We start from the raw sequence: 22,623 nt of genomic DNA on the forward strand, positions 1-22,623 counted from the left end.
CAACTGGTGCATGTGAGCTCAATTCCATTGTTGAAGAGAGGTTTGGATAGGGACATGGATGGTAGTGGTATGGAGGGCTATGGTCCGGGTGCAGCTCAATGGGAGGAGGCAGTTTAAATGATTTCAGCATGGACTAGATGGGCCGAAAGGCCTGTTTCTGTGGTGTATTTTTCTATGACTCTATGGCTGCCTTGAAGGATAATAAATCTTTTATTAAAAATAAGGGGACAAAAAATGCTAACAGTGTCTGGCTGTGCACAGTTAGTAAGTTCCTGGCTTTTGTCCTAAATAACCAAGCCTTTCTTTCATAATCATGACCCCCAGTGTTAGACCTTTTAGCCAGGGAAATCATCCACCTTATTAAACCTCCTGAGAATTTTGTATGTTTCAATGAGGCCAACACTCATTTCTAAACTGAAAGGACTAGTGGCCAGCCCTCTCACTCCTTCATCATATGATAGATTGAGCACCCTAGGATCTAGTGAATTGTTAATGCAAGCCTGACAATACTAGAACATAGAACATAGAATAGTACAGCACAGTACAGGCCCTTCGGCCTACATTGTTGTGCTGACCCTCAAACCCTGCCTCCCATATAACCCCCCACCTTAAATTCCTCCATATACCTGTCCAGTAGTCTCCTAAATTTCACTAGTGTACCTGCCTCCACCACTGACTCAGGCAGTGCACTCCACGCACCAACCACTCTCTGAGTAAAAAACCTTCCTCTGATATTCCCCTTGAACTTCCCACCCCTTACCTTAAAGCCATGTCCTCTTGTATTGAGCAGTGGTGCCCTGGGGAAGAGGCGCTGGCTATCCACTCTATCTATTCCTCTTAATATCTTGTATATCTCTATCATGTCTCCTCTCATCCTCCTTCTCTCCAAAGAGTAAAGCCCTAGCTCCCTTAATCTCCCATACTCTCTAAACCAGGCAGCATCCTGGTAAATCTCCTCTGTACCCTTTCCAATGCTTCCACATCCTTCCTATAGTGAGGCGACCAGAACTGGACACAGTACTCCAAGTATGGCCTAACCAGAGTTTTATAGAGCTGCATCATTACATTGCGACTTTTAAACTCTATCCCTCAATTTTTGAAAGCTAACACCCCATAAGCTTTCTTAACTACCCTATCTACCTGTGAGGCAACTTTCAGGGATCTGTGGACATGTACCCCCAGATCCCTCAGCTCCTCCACACAACCAAGTACCCTGCCATTTACTTTGTCCTCTGCCTTGGAGTTTGTCCTTCCAAAGTGTACCACCTCACACTTCTCCAGGTTGAACTCCATCTGCCACTTCTCAGCCCACTTCTGCATCCTATCAATGTCTCTCTGCAATCTTTGACAATCCTCTACACTATCTACAACACCACCAACCTTTGTGTTGTCTGCAAACTTGCCAACCCACCCTTCTACCCCCACATCCAGGTCGTTAATAAAAATCATGAAAAGTAGAGGTCCCAGAACAGATCCTTGTGGGACACCACTAGTCACAACCCTCCAATCTGAATGTACTCCCTCCACCACCACCCTCTGCCTTCTGCAGGGAAGCCAATTCTGAATCCACCTGGCCAAACTTCCCTGGATCCCATGCCTTCTGACTTTCTGAATAAGCTTACTGTGTGGAACCTTGTCAAATGCCTTACTAAAATCCATATAGATCACATCCACTGCACTACCCTCATCTATATGCCTGGTCACCTCCTCAAAGAACTCTATCAGGCTTGTTAGACACGATCTGCCCTTCACAAAGCTATGCTGACTGTCCCTGATCAGACCATGATTCTCTAAATGCCCATAGATCCTATCCCTAAGAATTTTTTCCAACAGCTTTCCCACCACAGACTTAAGGCTCACTGGTCTATAATTACCCGGACTATCCCTCCTACCTTTTTTGAATAAGGGGACAACATTCGCCTCCCTCTAATCCTCTGGTACCATTCCATTAGACAACGAGGACATAAAGATCCTAGCCAGAGGCTCAGCAATCTCTTCCCTCACCTCGTGGAGCAGCCTGGGGAATATTCCATCAGGCCCTGGGGACTTATCCGTCCTAATGTATTTTAACGACTCCAACACCTCCTCTCCCTTAATATCACCATGCTCCAGAACATCAACCTCACTCATATTGTCCTCACCGTCATCAAGTTCCCTCTCATTGGTGAATACTGAAGAGAAGTATTCATTGAGGACCTCGTTCACTTCCACAGCCTCCAGGCACATCTTCCCACCTTTATCTCTATTTAGTCCTACCTTCACTCCTGTCATCGTTTTGTTTTTCACATAATTGAAGAATGTCTTGGGGTTTTCCTTTACCCTACTTGCCAAGGCCTTCTCATGCCCCCTTCTTGCTCTCCTCAGCCCCTTCTTAAGCTCCTTTCTTGCTACCCTATATTCCTCAATAGACTCACTTGTCACCCATGGTTCCTTCACCCTACCATTCTTTATCTTCCTTACCGTGTCATGGTCCCGTCTGGCAATCCCCCACCTTGCCATTTGCCTCAAGATTTGGGCCTCGATCACCTCATTTAGATTCCAATCATTCCCAAGTACCAATAACTACATGCACCTGCTTCCGATCAAACGGCAGGATAAAAACCCTGCGACCACAGCAAGAAGCTGCCAGCTCGTTGGTCGACTCTTGTGAGAGTAAACCTTGTTTCCTATTCCTGAAAACTGTCAGTTCTGAGCTTCGCATCGTCTCCTGGATATCGGCTCCCCATTCGCGGAGGTGCTACGCCTAACGACTCTGCCTCAGCCTCTGTGTCCTGCACTTGGGTTCGTTCCCAGCCACGCCCTTGCAACATACTGGGACAAATTTATCCCTAACATCCTGCAAGAGATCTCTAAACATCGACCACACGTCCATAGTACATTTCCCTGCAAAAACATCATCTCCATTCACACCGCAAGTTCTAGCCTTATAGCCTCATAATTTGCCCTTCCCCAATTAAAAATTTTCCTGTCCTCTCTGATTCTATCCTTTTCCATGATAATGCTGAAGGCCAGGGAGCGGTGGTCACTGTCCCCCAGATGCTCACCCACTGAGAGATCTGTGACCTGACCCGGTTCGTTACCTAACACTAGATCTAGTATGACATTCCCCCTAGTCGGCCCGTCAACATACTGTGACAGGAATCCATCCTGGACACACTTAACAAACTCTGCTCCATCCAAACCCTTGGAACTAATCAGGTGCCAATCAATATTCCGGAAGTTAAAGTCACCCATGATAACAACCCTGTTATTTTTGCACCTTTCCAAAATCTGCCTCCCAATCTGCTCCTCGGTATCTCTGCTGCTACCAGGGGGCCTATAGAATACCCCCAGTAGAGTAACTGCTCCCTTCCTGTTCCTGACTTCTACCCATACTGACTCAAAAGAGGATCCTGCTACATTATCCACCCTTTCTGTAGCTGTAATAGTATCCCTGACCAGTAATGCCACCCCTCCTCCCCTTTTTCTGCCCTCTGTATCCCTTTTAAAGCACTGAAATCCAGGAATATTGAGAATCCATTCCTGCCCTGGTGCCAGCCAAGTCTCTGTAATGGCCACTACATCATAATTCCATGTATGTATCCAAGCTCTCAGTTCATCACCTTTGTTCCTGATGCTTCTTGCATTGAGGTACACACATTTCAGCCCTTCTACCTTACTACCTTTACACCGTTTATTCTGCTTCTCTCTCCTCAAAGCCTCTCTGTATGTTAGATCTGGCTTTACTCCATGCACTTCTTTCACTGCTCTATTGCTCCAGATCCCATCCCCCTTGCAAATTAGTTTAAACCCTCCCGAACCATGCTAGCAAACCTACCTGCGAGGATATTGCTCCCCCTCGAGTTCAGGTGCAACCCATCCAGTCTGTACAGGTCCCACCTTCCCCAGAAGAGATCCCAATGATCTAAAAATCTAAAACCCTGCTCCCTGCACCAACTCCTCAGCCACGCATTCAACTACCATCTCCTCCAATTCTTACCATCTCTGTCACGTAGCACTGGCAGCAATCCTGAGAAAGCCATTATGAGGTCCTGTTCTTCAGCCTTCTGCCTAATTCCCGAAACTCACACTTCAGGACCTCATCCTTCTTCCTGCCCATGTCGTTGGTTCCAACATGTATCACGACTTCTGGCTGCTTTCCCTCTTGTACCAGCATGTCGTGCACCCGGTCAGAGACATCCCGGACTCTGGCACCCGGGAGGCAACAAACCATGCGGGTATCCTTCTCACAGCCACAAAATCTCCTGTCTGCTCCCCTGACTAAAGAGTCTCCAATGACGACAGCTCTCCTCTTCTCCGTCCCACCCTTCTGCACCACAGGGTCAGACTCAGTGCCGGAGGCCCTGCCACCGTGACTCACACCTGGTTGGTCGTCCCTGCCAACAGTACCCAGGATGGTAAACTTATTATTCAGGGGAATGGCTACAGGGGTGCTCTGCACTACCTGTCTGCTCACCTTCATTTTCCCCCCTCTGTACAGTACAGTAAGACACCTTTCATTTTGTACTTCAGTGCTCTGGCAGTGAAGGCCAATATACCATTTCATTTCTTAATCGCTTACTGCACCTGAACACAAGCTTTAGAAGCGCTCTGTTTCTAGTGAACAATACAAGGATACTCATGCCAATATGGAAAAGGAAGGTGTAACAAAGCCTAGAACATAGAGTAGTACAGCACAGTACAGGCCCTTCGGCCCACAATGTTGTGCCGACCCTCAAACCCTGCCTCCCATATAAGCCCCCACCTTAGATTCCTCTATATACCTGTCTAGTAGTCTCTTAAACTTCACTAGTGTATCTGCCTCCACCACTGACTCAGGCAGCGCATTCCACGCACCAACCACTCTCTGAGTAAAAAACCTTCCTCTAATATCCCCCTTGAACTTCCCACCCCTTACCTTAAAACCATGTCCTCTTGTATTGAGCAGTGGTGCCCTGGGGAAGAGGCGCTGGCTATCCACTCTATCTATTCCTCTTATTATCTTGTACACCTCTATCATGTCTCCTCTCATCCTCCTTCTCTCCAAAGAATAAAGCCCTAGCTCCCTTAATCTCTGGTCATAATGCATACTTTCTAAACCAGGCAGCATCCTGGTAAATCTCCTCTGTACCCTTTCCAATGCTTCCACATCCTTCCTATAGTGAGGTGACCAGAACTGGACACAGTACTCCAAGTGTGGCCTAACCAGAGTTTTATAGAGCTGCATCATTACATTATGATTCTTAAACTCTATCCCTCGACTTATGAAAACTAACGCCCCATAAGCTTTCTTAACTACCCTATCCACCTGTGAGGTAACTTTCAGGGATCTGTGGACATGTACCCTGAGATCCCTCTACTCCACCACACTACCAAGTATCCTGCCATTTACTTTGTACTCTGCCTTGGAGTTTGTCCTTCCAAAGTGTACCACCTCATACTTCTCCAGGTTGAACTCCATCTGCCACTTCTCAGCCCACTACTCCAACCTACCAATGTCTCTCTGCAATCTTCGACAACCGTCTGCACTATCTACAACACCACCAACCTTTGTGTTGTCTGCAAACTTGCCAACCCACCCTTCTACCCCCACATCCAGGTCGTTAATAAAAATCATGAAAAGTAGAGGTCCCAGAACAGATCCTTGTGGGACACCACTAGTCACAACTCTCCAATCTGAATGTACTCCCTCCACCACGACCCTCTGCTTTCTAGAGGCAAGCCAATTCTGATCTACCTGGCCAAACTTCCCTAGATCCCATGCCTTCTAACTTTCTGAATAAGCCTACCGTGTGGAACCTTGTCGAATGCCTTACTAAAATCCATATAGATCACATCCACTGCACTACCCTCATCTATATGCCTGGTCACTTCCTCAAAGAACTCTATCAGGCTTGTTAGGCACAATCTGCCCTTCATAAAGCCATGCTGACTGTCCCTGATCAGACCATGATTCTCTAAATGCCTATAGATCCTATCTTGAAGAATCTTTTCCAACAGCTTTCCCACCACAGACATAAGGCTCACTGGTCTATAATTAACCGGACTATCCCTACTACCTTTTTTGAACAAGGGGACAACATTCGCCTCCCTCCAATCCTCCGATACCATTCCTGTGGACAACGAGGACATAAAGATCCTAGCCAGAGGCTCAGCAATCTCTTCTCTCGCCTCGTGGAGCAGCCTGGGGAATATTCCGTCAGGCCCTGGGGACTTATCCGTCCTAGTGTATTTTAACAACTCCAACACCTCCTCTCTCTTAATATCAACATACTCCAGAACATCAACCTGACTCATATTGTCGTCACCATCATCAAGTTCCCTCTCATTGGTGAATACTGAAGAGAAGTATTCATTGAGGTTCACTTCCACAGCCCCCAGGCACATCTTCCCACCTTTATCTCTAATCGGTCCTACCTTCACTCCTGTCATCCTTTTGTTCTTCACATAATTGAAGAATGCTTTGGGGTTTTCCTTCACCCTACTCGCCAAGGCCTTCTCATGCCCCCTTCTTGCTCTTCTCAGCCCCTTCTTAAGCTCCTTTCTTGCTTCTCTATATTCCTCAATAGACCCATCTGATCCTTGCTTCCTAAACCTCATGTATGCTGCCTTCTTCCACCTGACTTGATTTTCCACCTCACTTGTCACCCATGGTTCCTTCACCCTACCATTCTTTATCTTCCTCACCGGGACAAATTTATCCCTAACATCCCGCAAGAGATCTCTAAACATCGACCACATGACCATAGTACATTTCCCTGCAAGAACATCATCCCAATTCACACCCGCAAGTTTTAGCCTTATAGCCTCATAATTTGCCTTTCCCCAATTAAAAAATTTTCCTATCCTCTCTGATTCTATCCTTTACCATGATAATGCTAAAGGCCAGGGAGCGGTGATCACTGTCCCCCAGATGCTCACCCACTGAGACATCTGTGGCCTGACCCGGTTCATTACCTAGTACTAGATCTGGTATGGCATTACCCCTGGTTGGCCTGTCCACATACTGTGACAGGAATCCATCCCGGACACACTTAACAAACTCTGCCCCATCTAAACCCTTGGAACTAATCAGGTGCCAATCAACATTAGGGAAGTTAAAGTCACCCATGATAACAACCCTGTTATTTTTGCACCTTTCCAAAATCTGCCTCCCAGTCTGATCCTTGGTATCCCTGCTGCTACCAGGGGGCCTATAGAATACCCCCAATAGAGTAACTGCTCCCTTCCTGTTCCTGACTTCCACCCATACTGACTCAAAAGAGGATCCTGCTACATTACCCACCCTTTCTGTAGCTGTAATAGTATCCCTGACAGAAACAGGAATCACAGGGCATTCCAATCCATTAACACCTTTAATCAGGCTAAAAACACCTAGAATTAGGGAGTGTCGCTATCTGAAATGATTGTCCACAGCCAAACAGAATCATCCCAAGTATAGTTAAATCTCAAAGGACAGACATTTTGGTGAATCTTAATTCTGAAAAATATGTGGTATATGTTGTGATTCCCTTTTTCAGATCGCATTCCAACTTATGTGCAGATTTCACAAAAATACCATCGTAACACCACTGATAAAGTTTACGTAAAGGATTTAAATGTTATCTTTGATGTTAAGATCAACGACCCCAGCAATTACTTGAAAAATGCTGCTGTATCCTATAGTTGGAACTTTGGTGATGGGCATAAATCTGCATCAAAAAGCCCAACAATTATCCACAATTTTACCAAAACAGGGCACTTTAATCCCAGCTTGACTGTTAAAGCAACCATACCTGTTTCTTGTGATTCTATACCAACCACACAGAGGAGTACAACCAAACCAACCACTACAACTGAACCAACCACAACCGAACCAACCAGTACAACCAAACCAGCCACCACAACCAAACCAACCACTACAACTGATCCAACCACAACCGAACCAACCAGTACAACCAAACCAGCCACCACAACCGAACCAACCAGTACAACCAAACCAGCCACCACAACTGAACCAACTACTACAACAAAACTTACTACAATGACTAAGCTGTCCACTAGCCCTGAAGCTAACACTACAGTAAAATTGACAACCGCTGACCCACCTACGACACCTGAACTGACCACTGCAAATGAATCCGAGATGACTGCTACCACCCTGAGCCCAACGACCAGTTCAGAGCCCACAAATGGTAAGTTTTAATGTTCATTCTTTTTTGAATAATAAATGTAGTAGTAAATTGCGTTGTTTAGAAAAATTCTGGAATTGTGAACTCTTGTTTATTGGGTACTAATTGAAGGAAGTTATATTACCGTAGATCAAAGTTGCTGGTGAACGCAGCAGGCCAAGCAGCATCTATAGGAAGAGGCGCAGTCGACGTTTCAGGCCGAGACCCTTCGTCAGGACTAACTGAAGGAAGAGTGAGTAAGGGATTTGAAAGCTGGAGGGGGAGGGGGAGATGCAAAATGATAGGAGAAGACAGGAGGGGGAGGGATGGAGCCGAGAGCTGGACAGGTGATAGGCAGAAGGGGATACGAGAGGATCATGGGACAGGAGGTCCGGGAAGAAAGACGGGGGGGGGTGACCCAGAGGATGGGCAAGAGGTATATTCAGAGGGACAGAGGGAGAAAAAGGAGAGTGAGAGAAAGAATGTGTGCATAAAAAAGAGTAACAGATGGGGTACGAGGGGGAGGTGGGGCCTAGCGGAAGTTAGAGAAGTCAATGTTCATGCCATCAGGTTGGAGGCTACCCATACGGAATATAAGGTGTTGTTCCTCCAACCTGAGTGTGGCTTCATCTTTACAGTAGAGGAGGCCGTGGATAGACATGTCAGAATGGGAATGGGATGTGGAATTAAAATGTGTGGCCACTGGGAGATCCTGCTTTCTCTGGCGGACAGAGCGTAGATGTTCTGTAGATGGTTCATCTACAGAACATCTACGCTCTGTCCGCCAGAGAAAGCAGGATCTCCCAGTGGCCACACATTTTAATTCCACATCCCATTCCCATTCTGACATGTCTATCCACGGCCTCCTCTACTGTAAAGATGAAGCCACACTCAGGTTGGAGGAACAACACCTTATATTCCGTATGGGTAGCCTCCAACCTGATGGCATGAACATTGACTTCTCTAACTTCCGCTAGGCCCCACCTCCCCCTCGTACCCCATCTGTTACTCTTTTTTATGCACACATTCTTTCTCTCACTCTCCTTTTTCTCCCTCTGTCCCTCTGAATATACCTCTTGCCCATCCTCTGGGTCACCCCCCCCCCGTCTTTCTTCCCGGACCTCCTGTCCCATGATCCTCTCATATCCCCTTCTGCCTATCACCTGTCCAGCTCTCGGCTCCATCCCTCCCCCTCCTGTCTTCTCCTATCATTTTGCATCTCCCCCTCCCCCTCCAGCTTTCAAATCCCTTACTCACTCTTCCTTCAGTTAGTCCTGACGAAGGGTCTCGGCCTGAAACGTCGACTGCGCCTCTTCCTATAGATGCTGCTTGGCCTGCTGCGTTCACCAGCAACTTTGATGTATGTTGCTTGAATTTCCAGCATCTGCAGAATTCCTGTTGTTTGCGTTTAAATATTACCGTAGAGGTTTCTTTGCTGGTACATGTCGTCTTTGAAAGAAGATTGAAAAAGCTAATGGAATTAAACTAATAGAGAGCTTGGTAGGAAGTTGAAAAGCAGGACCTCAAGGGTGGTAATCTCAGGATTGCTACCTGTGCTACGTGCCAGTGAGGGTAGGAATAGGATGCTCTGGAGGATGAACAAGTGGCTGAGGAACTGGTGTAGGGGGCAGCGTTTCAGATTTCAGGATCATTGGGACCTCTTCTGGGGCAGGTGGGACCTGTACAAGAAAGACAGGTTACACTTGAACTGCAGGGGGACCAATATCCTTTCAGGGAGGTTTGTTAGTGCTGTTGGGGAGGCTTTAAATTAGATTTGCAGGGGCATGGGAACCAGAGTGCCAGAGCTGACAGTGTGGCTGGGGTGAAAATAAATGATGTTAAAAGTTCAAGCAAATCCGCTAATAAAAAGGTTGTGAGTGCTGGTAAAAATCTTCTGAGGTGTATATATTTCAATGCTAGGAGTATTGCGGGGAAGGCGGATGAGTTGAAGGCGTGGATTGACATGTGGAATTATGACGTTATAGCAATTAGTGAAACTTGGCTACAGGAGGGGCAGGACTGGCAGCTTAATATTCCAGGGTTCCGATGTTTCAGATGTGATCGAGGCAGAGGAATGAAAGGTGGGGGAGTAGCATTGCTTGTTAGGGAAAATACTACAGCAGTGCTCAGGCAGGACAGATTAGAGGGCTTGTCTACTGAGTCCTTGTGGGTGGAGCTAAGAAACAGGAAAGGTATGGCCACATTAGTGGGATTGTATTCCAGACCACCCAATAGTCAACGAGACTTGGAAGAGCAAATCTGCAGAGAGATAGCAGGCAACTGCAGGAAACAAAGTTGTGGTGGTAGGGGATTTTAGTTTTCCATACGTTGATTGGGACTCCCATACTGTTAGGGGTCTAGATCGGTTAGAGTTTGTAAAATGTGATCAGGAAAGTTTTCTAAATCAGTATATAGAGGGACCAACTAGAGGGGATGCAATATTGGATCTCCTGTTAGGAAACGAGTTAGGGCAAGTGACGGAAGTCTGTGTAGGGGAGCACTTTGGTTCCAGTGATCATAACACCATTAGTTTCAACTTGATCATGGACAAGGATAGATCTGGTCCTAGGGTTGAGGTTCTGAACTGGAAGAAGGCCAAATTTGAAGAAATGAGAAAGGATCTAAAAAGCGTGGATTGGGACAGGTTGTTCTCTGGCAATGATGTGATCGGTAGGTGGGAAGCCTTCAAAGGAGAAATTTTGAGAGTGCAGAGTTTGTATGTTCCTGTCAGAATTAAAGGCAAAGTGAATAGGAATAAGGAACCTTGGTTCTCAAGGGATATTGCAACTCTGATAAAGAAGAAGAGGGAGTTGTATGAAATGTATAGGAAACAGGGGGTAAATCAGGTGCTTGAGGAGTATAAGAAGTGCAAGAAAATACTTAAGAAAGAAATCAGGAGGGCTAAAAGAAGACATGAGATTGCCTTGGCAGTCAAAGTGAAGGATAATCCAAAGAGTTTTTATAGGTATATTAAGAGCAAAAGGATTGTAAGGGATAAAATTGGTCCTCTTGAAGATCAGAGTGGTCGGCTATGTGTGGAACCAAAGGAAATGGGGGAGATCTTAAATTGGTTTTTTGCGTCTGTATTTACTAAGGAAACTGGCATGAAGTCCATGGAATTAAGGGAAACAAGTAGTGAGATCATGGAAACTGTACAGATTGAAAAGGAGGAGGTGCTTGCTGTCTTGAGGAAAACTAAAGTGAATAAATCCCCGGGACCTGTCAGGGTGTTCCCTCGGACCTTGAAGGAGACTAGTGTTGAAATTGCAGGGGCCCTGGCAGAAATATTTAAAATGTCGCTGTCTACGGGTGAAGTGCCGGAGTATTGGAGAGTGGCTCATGTTGTTCCGTTGTTTAAAAAAGGATCGAAAAGTAATCCGGGAAATTATAGGCCGGTAAGTTTAACGTCGGTAGTAGGTAAGTTATTGGAGGGAGTACTAAGAGATAGAATCTACAAGCATTTGGATAGACAGTGACTTATTAGGGAGAGTCAACATGGCTTTGTGAGTGGTAGGTCATGTTTGACCAATCTGTTGGAGTTTTTCGAGGAGGTTACCAGGAAAGTGGATGAAGGGAAGGCAGTGGATATTGTCTGCATGGACTTCAGTAAGGCCTTTGACAAGGTCCTGCATGGGAGGTTAGTTAGGAAAATTCAGTTGCTAGGTATACATGGAGAGGTGGTAAATTGGATTAGACATTGGCTCAATAGAAGAAGCCAAAGAGTGGTAGTAGAGAATTGCTTCTCCGAGTGGAGGCCTGTGACTAGTGGTGTGCCACAGGGATCAGTGCTGGGTCCATTGTTATATCGTCATCTATATCAATGATCTGGATGATAATGTGGTTAATAAGGACATGGGTTAAGGGTGAGGGGGAAAAAGTTTAAAGGGAACATTGGGGGGGCTTCTTCACACAGAGAGTGGTGGGAGTATGGAATGAGCTACCAGATGAGGTGGTAAATGCGGGTTATTTTTTAACATTTAAGAATAAATTGGACAGATACATGGATGGGAGGTGTATGGAGGGATATGGTCCGTGTGCCGGTCAGTGGGACTAGGCAGAAAATGGTTCGGCACAGCCAAGAAGGGCCAAAAGGCCTGTTTCTGTGCTGTAGTTTTTCTATGGTTTCTATGGAATTGGAATTTATGTATTTTTTTCACCATAGCAACGTGCTTATTATTAAAGTTATGGCAGATAAAGATGATATTTACCACAAGGCTTGAAATTTCCAAATGTTCTCAGCTATTTATGCTATTTCAAAAGAATAATTCTGATTTTTGGGTATTGCTTATGGTGAGTTCAAACCATGCCTAGTCTTCCTGGGTTAGGGAAGGCATAACTGGACTAAGCACATGGATTAAATTCTGTCCTCATTTTAAATTTATGCATTTTGCCTTTTAAACTTTCTGTTACTGATTCTTTTATTTATTTAACAGCATCTACCTGTATAAACTCAAAACGTATGCATATACCAAAGCTGCACAGTGAAAAGGCAGTGGGACAATCTTACTTTAGCACTCATGTTAGAAATGTGGACAGACACTTATAAATTTCCAGGTGCATGATTTCATTCTAATGCTAATCACCCTAATACAAATGTGAGTTGTGTGGAATTGGATGGGTATAGTTAAGAGGAAGAAGGGAGAGGAGACAAAAGAACAGCAGATGAAGAATGTGAAAGCTGAGGATGGATCAGTAAGAGAAGAAAGGGAACATGGAGAAGATTAGAAATGAGGAGGATGGTAGAAGGAGAGTGTTAAGTTTTGTAACTCCTGAAACTAATCGAAAGAAAAACACGGGAGCTGGGGATATGTGTCTACTCTTAGCTTTTCACTTAGTGAGGTGCTCACCTATGACATGGTGGTATAATGATGTATGCCATTCATGTACTTCTTACATATAACCCATATCGTATTATGTAAGCAAACAAAGAATGCTTAATCAAACAATATATTTATAATATTACTCAAATCTTAAACACACAACACCCTCCCAGCTTAGCTACAAACTCCAACTCAATGTAGAATGCGTCTCAATTCAAATATATAATGTATTGCTGTCTAGTCATTATGTATACACACACACGTACACATTATGCTATATAATATAACTACTATATAAACATATATCCACAGCAGAGCAAATTTTTAATTGTCCCGTTCAGGCCTAAAGATTTGATTGCTGTGGAGATTTCTTACTCTTGTGGGATAAAGTGGCAGAGAACATAAAAACGGACTGTAAAAGCTTTTATAGATATGTAAAAAGGAAAAGACTGATAAAGACAAATGTAGGTCCCCTGCAAACAGAAACAGGTGAATTGATTATGGGGAGCAAGGACATGGCAGACCAATTGAATAATTACTTTGGTTCTGTCTTCACTAAGGAGGACATAAATAATCTTCCAGAAATAGTAAGGGACAGAGGGTCCAGTGAGATGGAGGAACTGAGCGAAATACATGTTAGTAGGGAAGTGGTGTTAGGTAAATTGAAGGGATTGAAGGCAGATAAATCCCCAGGGCCAGATGGTCTGCATCCCAGAGTGCTTAAGGAAGTGGCCCAAGAAATAGTGGATGCATTAGTGATAATTTTTCAAAACTCGTTAGATTCTGGACTAGTTCCTGAGGATTGGAGGGTGGCTAATGTAACCCCACTTTTTAAAAAAGGAGGGAGAGAGAAACCGGGGAATTATAGGCCGGTTAGCCTAACGTCGGTGGTGGGGAAACTGCTGGAGTCAGTTATCAAGGATGTGATAACAGCACATTTGGAAAGCGGTGAAATGATCGGACAAAGTCAGCATGGATTTGTGAAAGGAAAATCATGTCTGACGAATCTCATAGAATTTTTTGAGGATGTAACTAGTAGAGTGGATAGGGGAGAACCAGTGGATGTGGTATATTTGGATTTTCAAAAGGCTTTTGACAAGGTCCCACATAGGAGATTAGTGTGCAAACTTAAAGCACACGGTATTGGGGGTAAGGTATTGGTGTGGGTGGAGAATTGGTTAGCAGACAGGAAGCAAAGAGTGGGAATAAACGGGACCTTTTCAGAATGGCAGGCGGTGACTAGTGGGGTACCGCAAGGCTCAGTGCTGGGACCCCAGTTGTTTACAATATATATTAATGACTTGGATGAGGGAATTAAATGCAGCATCTCCAAGTTTGCGGATGACACGAAGCTGGGTGGCAGTGTTAGCAGTGAGGAGGATGCTAAGAGGATGCAGGGTGACTTGGATAGGTTGGGTGAGTGGGCAAACTCATGGCAGATGCAATTTAATGTGGATAAATGTGAAGTTATCCACTTTGGTGGCAAAAATAGGAAAACAGATTATTATCTGAATGGTGGCCGATTAGGAAAAGGGGAGGTGCAACGAGACCTGGGTGTCATTATACACCAGTCATTGAAAGTGGGCATGCAGGTACAGCAGGCGGTGAAAAAGGCGAACGGTATGCTGGCATTTATAGCGAGAGGATTCGAGTACAGGAGCAGGGAGGTACTACTGCAGTTGTACAAGGCCTTGGTGAGACCACACCTGGAGTATTGTGTGCAGTTTTGGTCCCCTAATCTGAGGAAAGACATCTTTGCCATAGAGGGAGTACAAAGAAGGTTCACCAGATTGATTCCTGGGATGGCAGGTCTTTCATATGAAGAAAGACTGGATGAACTGGGCTTGTACTCGTTGGAATTTAGAAGATTGAGGGGGGATCTGATTGAAACGTATAAGATCCTAAAGGGATTGGACAGGCTAGATGCAGGAAGATTGTTCCCGATGTTGGGGAGGTCTAGAATGAGGGGTCACAGTTTGAGGATAGAGGGGAAGCCTTTTAGGACCGAGGTTAGGAAAAACTTCTTCACACAGAGAGTGGTGAATCTGTGGAATTCTCTGCCACAGCAAACTGTTGAGGCCAGTTCATTAGCTATGTTTAAAAGGAAGTTAGATATGGCCCTTGTGGCTACAGGGGTCAGGGGGTATGGAGGGAAGGCTGGGTTCTGAGTTGGATGATCAGCCATGATCATAATAAATGGCGGTGCAGGCTCGAAGGGCCGAATGGCCTACTCCTGCACCTATTTTCTATGTTTCTATGTTTCTATGTTTCCTGAAGGGGGATGGGTCACTCTGCTTGCCAGGTGAGACTTCTGCCTGTGACACAATCTCAGGTTCCAGGACCTCCTTTGTGGTGGTTGTAGGAGTTGACTTTGAGGACTGCAGGACATGGTTCTGACAGCTTGAGTCACCTTTCTTCTCTAACAATAGACTCTGCTCTCCTCAACTGATCAGTTGTCATCTCCAGACCAGTTTCTTGGCATTCAAAGTGAGGTGGTAAATTGGATTAGACATCAGCTTTGTGGGAGAAGCCAGAGAGTGGTAGTAGATGGTTAGCTCTCTGACTGGAGGCCTGTGACTGGTAGAGTGCTGCAGGGATCAGTGCTGAGTCCATTGTTGTTTGTCATCTATATCAATGATTTGGATGATAATGTGGTTAACTGGATCAGCAAATTTGTGGATGACACCAAGATTGGGTGTGTAGTGGACAATGAGGAAGACCTTGGCCTTCACCCTGCTTTGTGTTGCTGGATCCTGGACTTCCTGTCAGATCACTGGCAGGTGATAAGAGTGGGCTCCCTCACCTCTGCTCCTCTGACCCTCAACACAGGAGCCCCTCAGGGCTGTGTCCTAAACCCCCTCCTTTACTCTCTGTATACCCATGACTGTACCGCCACCCACAGCTTCAATCTGCTAATTAAATTTGCTGACGATACTACATCGATTGGCCTTATTTCAAATAACAATGAGGCAGCCTACAGGGAAGAAGTCATCACGCTGACACAGTGGTGTCAAGAAAACAACCTCTCCCTAAATGTCACAAAGGAGCTGGTTGTGTACTACAGGAGGAATGGAGACAGGCTATCCCCTATTGACACCAATGGATCTGGGGATGAGAGGGTGAACAGCTTTAAGTTCCTCGGCATAAACATCACTGAGGATCTCATGTGGTCTCTATATATCGACTGTGTGGTGAAAAAGGCACAACAGCGCTTCTTTCACATCAGGTAGTTGAAGAAGTTTGGTATGGGCCCCCAAATCCTAAGAACTTTCTACAGGGGCACAATTGAGAGCATCCTGACTGGCTGCATCACTGCCTGGTATGGGAACTGTACTTCCCTCAATCGCAGGACTCTGCAGAGAGTGGTGCAGACAGCCTAGTGCATCTGTAATTGTGAACTTCACATAATTCAGGATATTTACAAAGACAGGTGAGTAAAAACGGTCCATAGGATTATTGGGACCTGAGTCAACCCAACCACAAACTGTTCCAGCTGCTACCATCTGGGAAACAGTACCGCAGCATAAAAGCCAGGACCAACAGGCTCCAGGACAGCTTCTTCCACCAGGTCATCAGACTGATTAATTCACGCTGATTCAATTATATTTCTATATTATATAGACTGTCCTGTTGTACATACTATTTATTATAAATTACTATAAATTGCACATTGTGCATTTAGATGGAGACGTAATGTAAAGATTTTTACTCCTCATGTATATGAAGGATGTAAGTAATAAAGTCAATTCAATTCAATACAATATCAGAGCTTGCAGAGGGATCTGGACTAGCTGGAAAAATGGGTTGAAGAATGGCATTTAGATTTTTGTCCTTAGTTACTGGGTTGACAATAAGGCTGCATCTTAACTGGGGGTTCTCAGTGATTAGATTGCACCTTCCTTTAGAATTATGGAGTGTAGAGATTCACTTTGTTCGCACTATTGAAGAGTAGACTTAGAAGGAGTATTGAGGATTATTAAAGAAACAGTTGTGTTATGCTTGAACTGCAGACCGATTCTGGGTAGAATGAATACAAAATGAATGAATCAAATAATGAAAAACTCTGGCTAAATTAATGAAATTTCCATTTAAAGGGTGTAAAGGAATTTTTAAAAAGACGTGAGTATGAAAATAGATATACAAGATGGTGAGCAGTATTGAAAAAGTTGCACAATATCTCCTCCAAATTGAAGGCTGTTGAAGCACCATTGAGATCCAGTAAATATGGTCAAACCTTAAGACCATAAGACATTGGAGCAGAGTTAGGCCATTCAACCCATCGAGTCTGCCCCGCCATTCTATCATGGAGGATCCCGGATCCCATTCAATCCCATACACCTGCCTTTTCACCATGTCCTTTGATGCCTGACCAATCAAGAAACAATCAACTTCCTCCTCAAATATACACATGGACTTGGTCTGCAGTCTGTGGCAGAGCATTCCACAGATACACCACACTCTGGCTAAAAAAAACTCCTCCTTACCTCTGTTCTAAAAGGTCACCCCTCAATTTTGAGGCCACGTACTCTAGTTCTGGATACCCCCACCACAGGATACATCCTCTTCACATCCACCCTATCTAGCCCTTTGAACATTCAGTAGATTTCAATGAGAAACTCCCCCCTCCTCCAACATTCTGCTAAATTCCAGTGAGTACAGGCCCAAAGCTGCCAAACATTCCTCATATGTTAACCCCTTCATTCCTAGAATCATCCTCGTGAACCTCCTCAGGACTCTCAATGACAACACATCCTTTCTGAGATATGGGGCCCAAGACTGTTGACAATGCCTGACTAGTGTTTTATAAAGGCTCAGCATTATCTCCTTGCTTTTATATTCTATTTCCCTTAAAATAAATGCCAACATTGCATTTGTCTTCTTTATCACACTCAACCTGTAAATTAACCTTCTGGGAGTCTTGCATGAGGACTACTAAGTCTCTCTGCACCTCCGATGTTTGAACCTTCTTCTCATTTAGATAATAGTCTGCATTTATTGTTCCTTTTACCAAAATGTATGAAGATACATTTCCCAACACTGTATTCCATCTGCCACTTTTTTGTCCATTCTTCCAATTTGTTTAAGTCCTGCTCGCTGCCCACTCACTGCCTCCTGCCTGTGAGCCATTCCTCTATACATGCCAGTGTCTTTCTTGTAACACCATAGGATTTTACCTTGTTAAGCAGCCTCATGTGTGGCACCTTATCAAATGCCTTCTGAAAATCCAAGTAAATGACATCCACTGCCTCTCCTTTGTCCATCCTGCTTGTTACTTACTCAAAGAGCTCTAACAGATATAGAAACATAGAAAACCTACAGCACAACACAGGCCCTTCAGCCCACAATGCTGTGCTGAACATGTACTTACTTGGAAATTACCTAGGGTTACCCATAGCCCTCTATTTTTCTGAGTTCCATGTATCTATCCAGGAGTCTCTGAAAAGACCCTATTGTATCCACCTCAACCACTCTCGCCTCAGCCCATTCCACGCACTCACCACTCCTTGCGTAAAACACTTATCCCTGACATCTCCTCTGTACCTACTCCCCAGCACCTTAAACTGTGCCTTTCATGTTAGCCTTTACAGACAATTTGTCAGGCAAGATTTCCCTTGACAGAAACTACGCTGACTTTGTCTTATTTTATCATTAGTCTCCAAGTACCCCGAAACCCCATTCTTAATAATGGACTCCAACACTTTCCTAACCACTGAGGTTAAGCGAACTGGCCTATTATTTCCTTTCTTTTGCCTTCATCTCTTTTTAAAGAGTTGAGTGGCATTTGCAATTTTCTCATCCTCTGGGACCATGCCAGAATCATGATTCTTGAGAGATCATGATCAATGCATCTGTTATCCCTTCAGCAACCACTCACAGGGCTCTGTGAAGCAGTCCATCTGGTCCATGTGACTTATCTACATTAAGACCTTTCAGTTTGCCTAACACTTTTTCCTTTTGTCATAGCAATGGCACTCACTCCTGCTCCCTGACACTCACGGACCTCTGGCACACTGCTAGTGTCTTCCACAGTGAAGGCAGATGCAAAGTACCCATTAAGTTCATCTGTTATTTCTTTGTCCCCCATTACTACCTCACCAGCATCATTTTCCAGTCATCCAATATCAACTCCCACCTCCCTTTTACTCTTCATATAACTTAAAAAAAAATCTTTTGGTATCCTGCTTTATAATATTGGCTAGCTTGCCCTCAAATTTAATCTTTTCCCTTCCTATAGCTTTTTTAGCTGCCTTTTGTTGGATTTTGAAAGTTTCCCAATCATCCAGCTTCCCAGTCACTTTTGCTATCAAGGAAAGCCCTTTCCTTGGCTCTCATGCAGTCATTAACTTCCCTTGTCAGCCACGGTTGCCTACCCCTGCTATCTGAGAATATCTTCTTCTGCGGGACATATCTATCCTGCACCTTGTGAACTATTCCTAGAAACTTCAGCCATCTCAGCTCTGCCATCATCCCCGCCAGTATCCTCCTCCAATCCACCTGGCAAGCTCCTTTGTAATGCCTCTGTAATTTCCTTTATTCCATTGCAATACTGATACTTGTGAGTTATGCTTCTTCATCTCAATTTGCAGTATGAATTCAATCATAGTTCAATCAATTGCAGTATTATTATCACTGCCTCCTACTGATTCCTTTAGAACCATAGAACCAAAGAACACTACAGCACAGAAAACAGGCCATTCAGCCCTTCTAGTCTGTGCTGAAACTTTATTCCGCTAGTCCCATTGACCTGCATCCAGTCCATAACCCTCCAGACCTCTCTCATCCATGTATCTATCCAATTTATTCTTAAAACTTAAGAGTGAGCCCACATTTACCACGTTAGATGGCAGCTCATTTCACACTCCCACCACTCTCTGAGTGAAGAAGATCCCCCTAATGTTCCCCCTAAACCTCTCCCCTTTCACCCTAAAGCCATTTCCTCTCGTATTTATCTCTCCTAATCTAAGTGGAAAGAGCCTATTTACATTTACTCTGTCTATACCCCTCATAATTTTATAAACTTCTATCAAATCTCCCCTCATTCTTCTACGCAAGCTTTAGGAAGCTTTACATTAAACTTCCTAAAAATACCTGGGTTATGACACAACATCCAGTCTAGGGTAGCCTTTCCCCAAGTATGCTCAAGCAAGCTGCTCTGAAAAGATAACTCTTAGGCATTCAACAAATTGTGATCTAACACCAACCTGACTTTCTCAATCCCCATGCATATTGAAGCCCCCCATTACAATTGTAACATTACACATTACATGTCTTTTCTAGCTCCCTTTGCAAACTCAACCCCACATGTTGGCTAGTATTTTGTGGCCTACGTATGATTTTCATGTTTTTTTTTTTAATCCTTGCAGTTTCTTAACTCCACCCACAAAGATTCAACATTCTCTGACCCTATGTCACCTCTTTCTAAAGATGTAATTCCATCTCTTACCACAGAGCCACACCACCGCCTATGCCTTCCTGCCTGTCCTTTTGATTCAAAGTATATCCTTTGATGTTTAGCTCCCAACTATGGCCTTCTTTCAGCCACGACTCAGTGATGCCCACAACATCATACCGACTAATCTCTAATTGCGCCACAAGTTTGTCCTCCTTATTCCAAATGCTATGCACATTTTGCATTCTTCACCCTTTTGAATTTTGGCTCTGTGGTACAATTTAACTCTTTGCTCTGTCTGCATTTGTACCCAATATTGGCTTGTCCTTCCTTACGTTCATGTTACACCCATAATCTGTTTGTAAACCTGCTGGCTCATCCTCAGCTCTATCATACTGGTTCCCATCCCCCTGTCTTATTAGTTTAAACCTTTCCCAACAGCTTTAGTAAACCTGCCCGCAAGAATATTGGTCCCCCTCGGATTGAAATGCAACCTGTTCCTTTTGTACAAATTACACCAGCTCCAGAAGAGGTCCCAATTATCCAGAAATCTGAATCGCCGCCCCCTGCTCCAATTCTTCAGCCACACATTTATCTGCCACCTCATTCTATTTTATGTCACAGGGCACTTCTGTGTTAGCTATGATTTGGTTGGGATATTAACTCAGGAACAGAAGATCTTGATACAGCAGAACTCAAACAGATGATGGACTGATAACTAGATGAGGCACCACAGCAGAATGGCAGTTTGCATGACGCAAGTACAGCTTAGGATGTCGGAGTTTGAGTTCCATTCTGACATCGTCTGTAAGGAGTTTATATATCCACTCCGTGAATGCGTGGGCTTCCTCCAGGTGCTCTGGTTTCTTCCCACAGTTCAAAGATATGTAGGCCAGTAGGGTAATTGGTACTTGCAAATTGTCCTGTGATTAGGCCAGTGTTAAATTGGTGAGTTGCTGAGTGGTGTGGCTTGCTGGCCGGAACGGCATGTTCCATACTGAATCTCTAAATAAGCAAACAAACAAATAAAGCTAACCTTTAAAAGAAAGTAAACCATGTACAATTTAAACTTAACAAAAGAAAATCTGCAGATTCTCTGCCCAAAGTGTCAAGTATACCCATAGATGCTGCTTAGCCTGCTGAGTTCCTCCAGTATTTTGTGTGTGTTGCTTATATTTCAAACCTATCAGTTTTCTAATTTTCTACATACAGAGGGAATTAAAATATCACTCATAATCTTCAAACAGCCAAGATTGACAAATGATTTTAAAAATAAACTTACCTTCAAATGTTATGTTTCTGATCATTATTTCCTTGGCAGGTTCCACAACAACCGACGGTCCATTGCCACTACTGCTGCTGAGGCGAGAGGCTTCTTCTGTCAGCTGTAACCTCTACAGATACGGCTACTTTGAAACCAACATCACCGTTGTGGGTAAATACCATGTCCAAAATAATATTCATAGACTGTATGAGAAATTGGTTGAGTTTCTTAATACATGCTGTTGTCGGTGAACAAGGATGTAATGCTGAGGCTTTAGAAAGCACTGGTGAGATCTCATTTGAAGTATTGTGAGCTGTTTGGGCCACTTATCTAAGAAAAGATGTGCTGACATTGGAGAGGGTTCAAAAAGGGTTCACAAGAATGATTCCTGGATTGAAAGGCTTATCATATGAGGAGTGTTTGATGCTTCTGGACCTGTACTCATTGGAATTCAGAAGAATGGGGGGGGGGGGAATCTAATTGAAACCTATTGAATGTTGAAAGTCTCAATAGAGTGGGTGCGGAGAGGATATCTCTTATGGTGGGGAAGTCAAAAACAAGAGGACACAGCCTCAGAATAGCTTGATGTCCATTTAGAAAAGAGATGAGGAGGAATTTCTTTTGCCATCTGTGGAATTTGTTACCACAAACAGCTGGGGAGGCCAAGTTATAGGGTATATTTAAGGCAGAGGTTGATAGATTCTTGTTTAGTCAGGGCAGAAGATTGGAGCTGAGAGGAAAATTGGTCAGCCATGATCACACTCAATGGCTAAATTACCTAATTCTGCTCCTATAACTTGTGGCCTTGTAACAATGCTGGATTAGATTAGGTTAGATTACGGTAGCTCCAGGATGGAGATTCAGCTGGATGAAGCCACTGGCAAATTATCAAGCTATACATCCAAAGATCAGACCCAGCTAGGACAGAACAATGTGTATGACCAATATCACTGGGCAGCCGGCAACCCTGCATTGATGGATATGTGAGGAAAGAGAAGATGAGTAATAATAATTATTCTA

General features: G+C 44.3%; 1 protein-coding gene across 1 annotated transcript in view; it reads left to right on the forward strand.

Moving 5' to 3' along the window:
- LOC134357925 (protein QNR-71-like) overlaps positions 1–22,623 on the forward strand; it is a 92,120-nt gene that overhangs the window by 38,243 nt on the left and 31,254 nt on the right. The window contains exons 6-7 of the mRNA XM_063069703.1: positions 7,500–8,153; positions 21,661–21,774. Coding sequence (XP_062925773.1) covers positions 7,500–8,153; positions 21,661–21,774 — 768 coding nt within the window. The remainder of the gene's footprint in view (positions 1–7,499; positions 8,154–21,660; positions 21,775–22,623) is intronic.

Source organism: Mobula hypostoma, chromosome 17 (assembly GCF_963921235.1).
Source record: "Mobula hypostoma chromosome 17, sMobHyp1.1, whole genome shotgun sequence".
NCBI classification, from domain to species: domain Eukaryota; kingdom Metazoa; phylum Chordata; class Chondrichthyes; order Myliobatiformes; family Myliobatidae; genus Mobula; species Mobula hypostoma.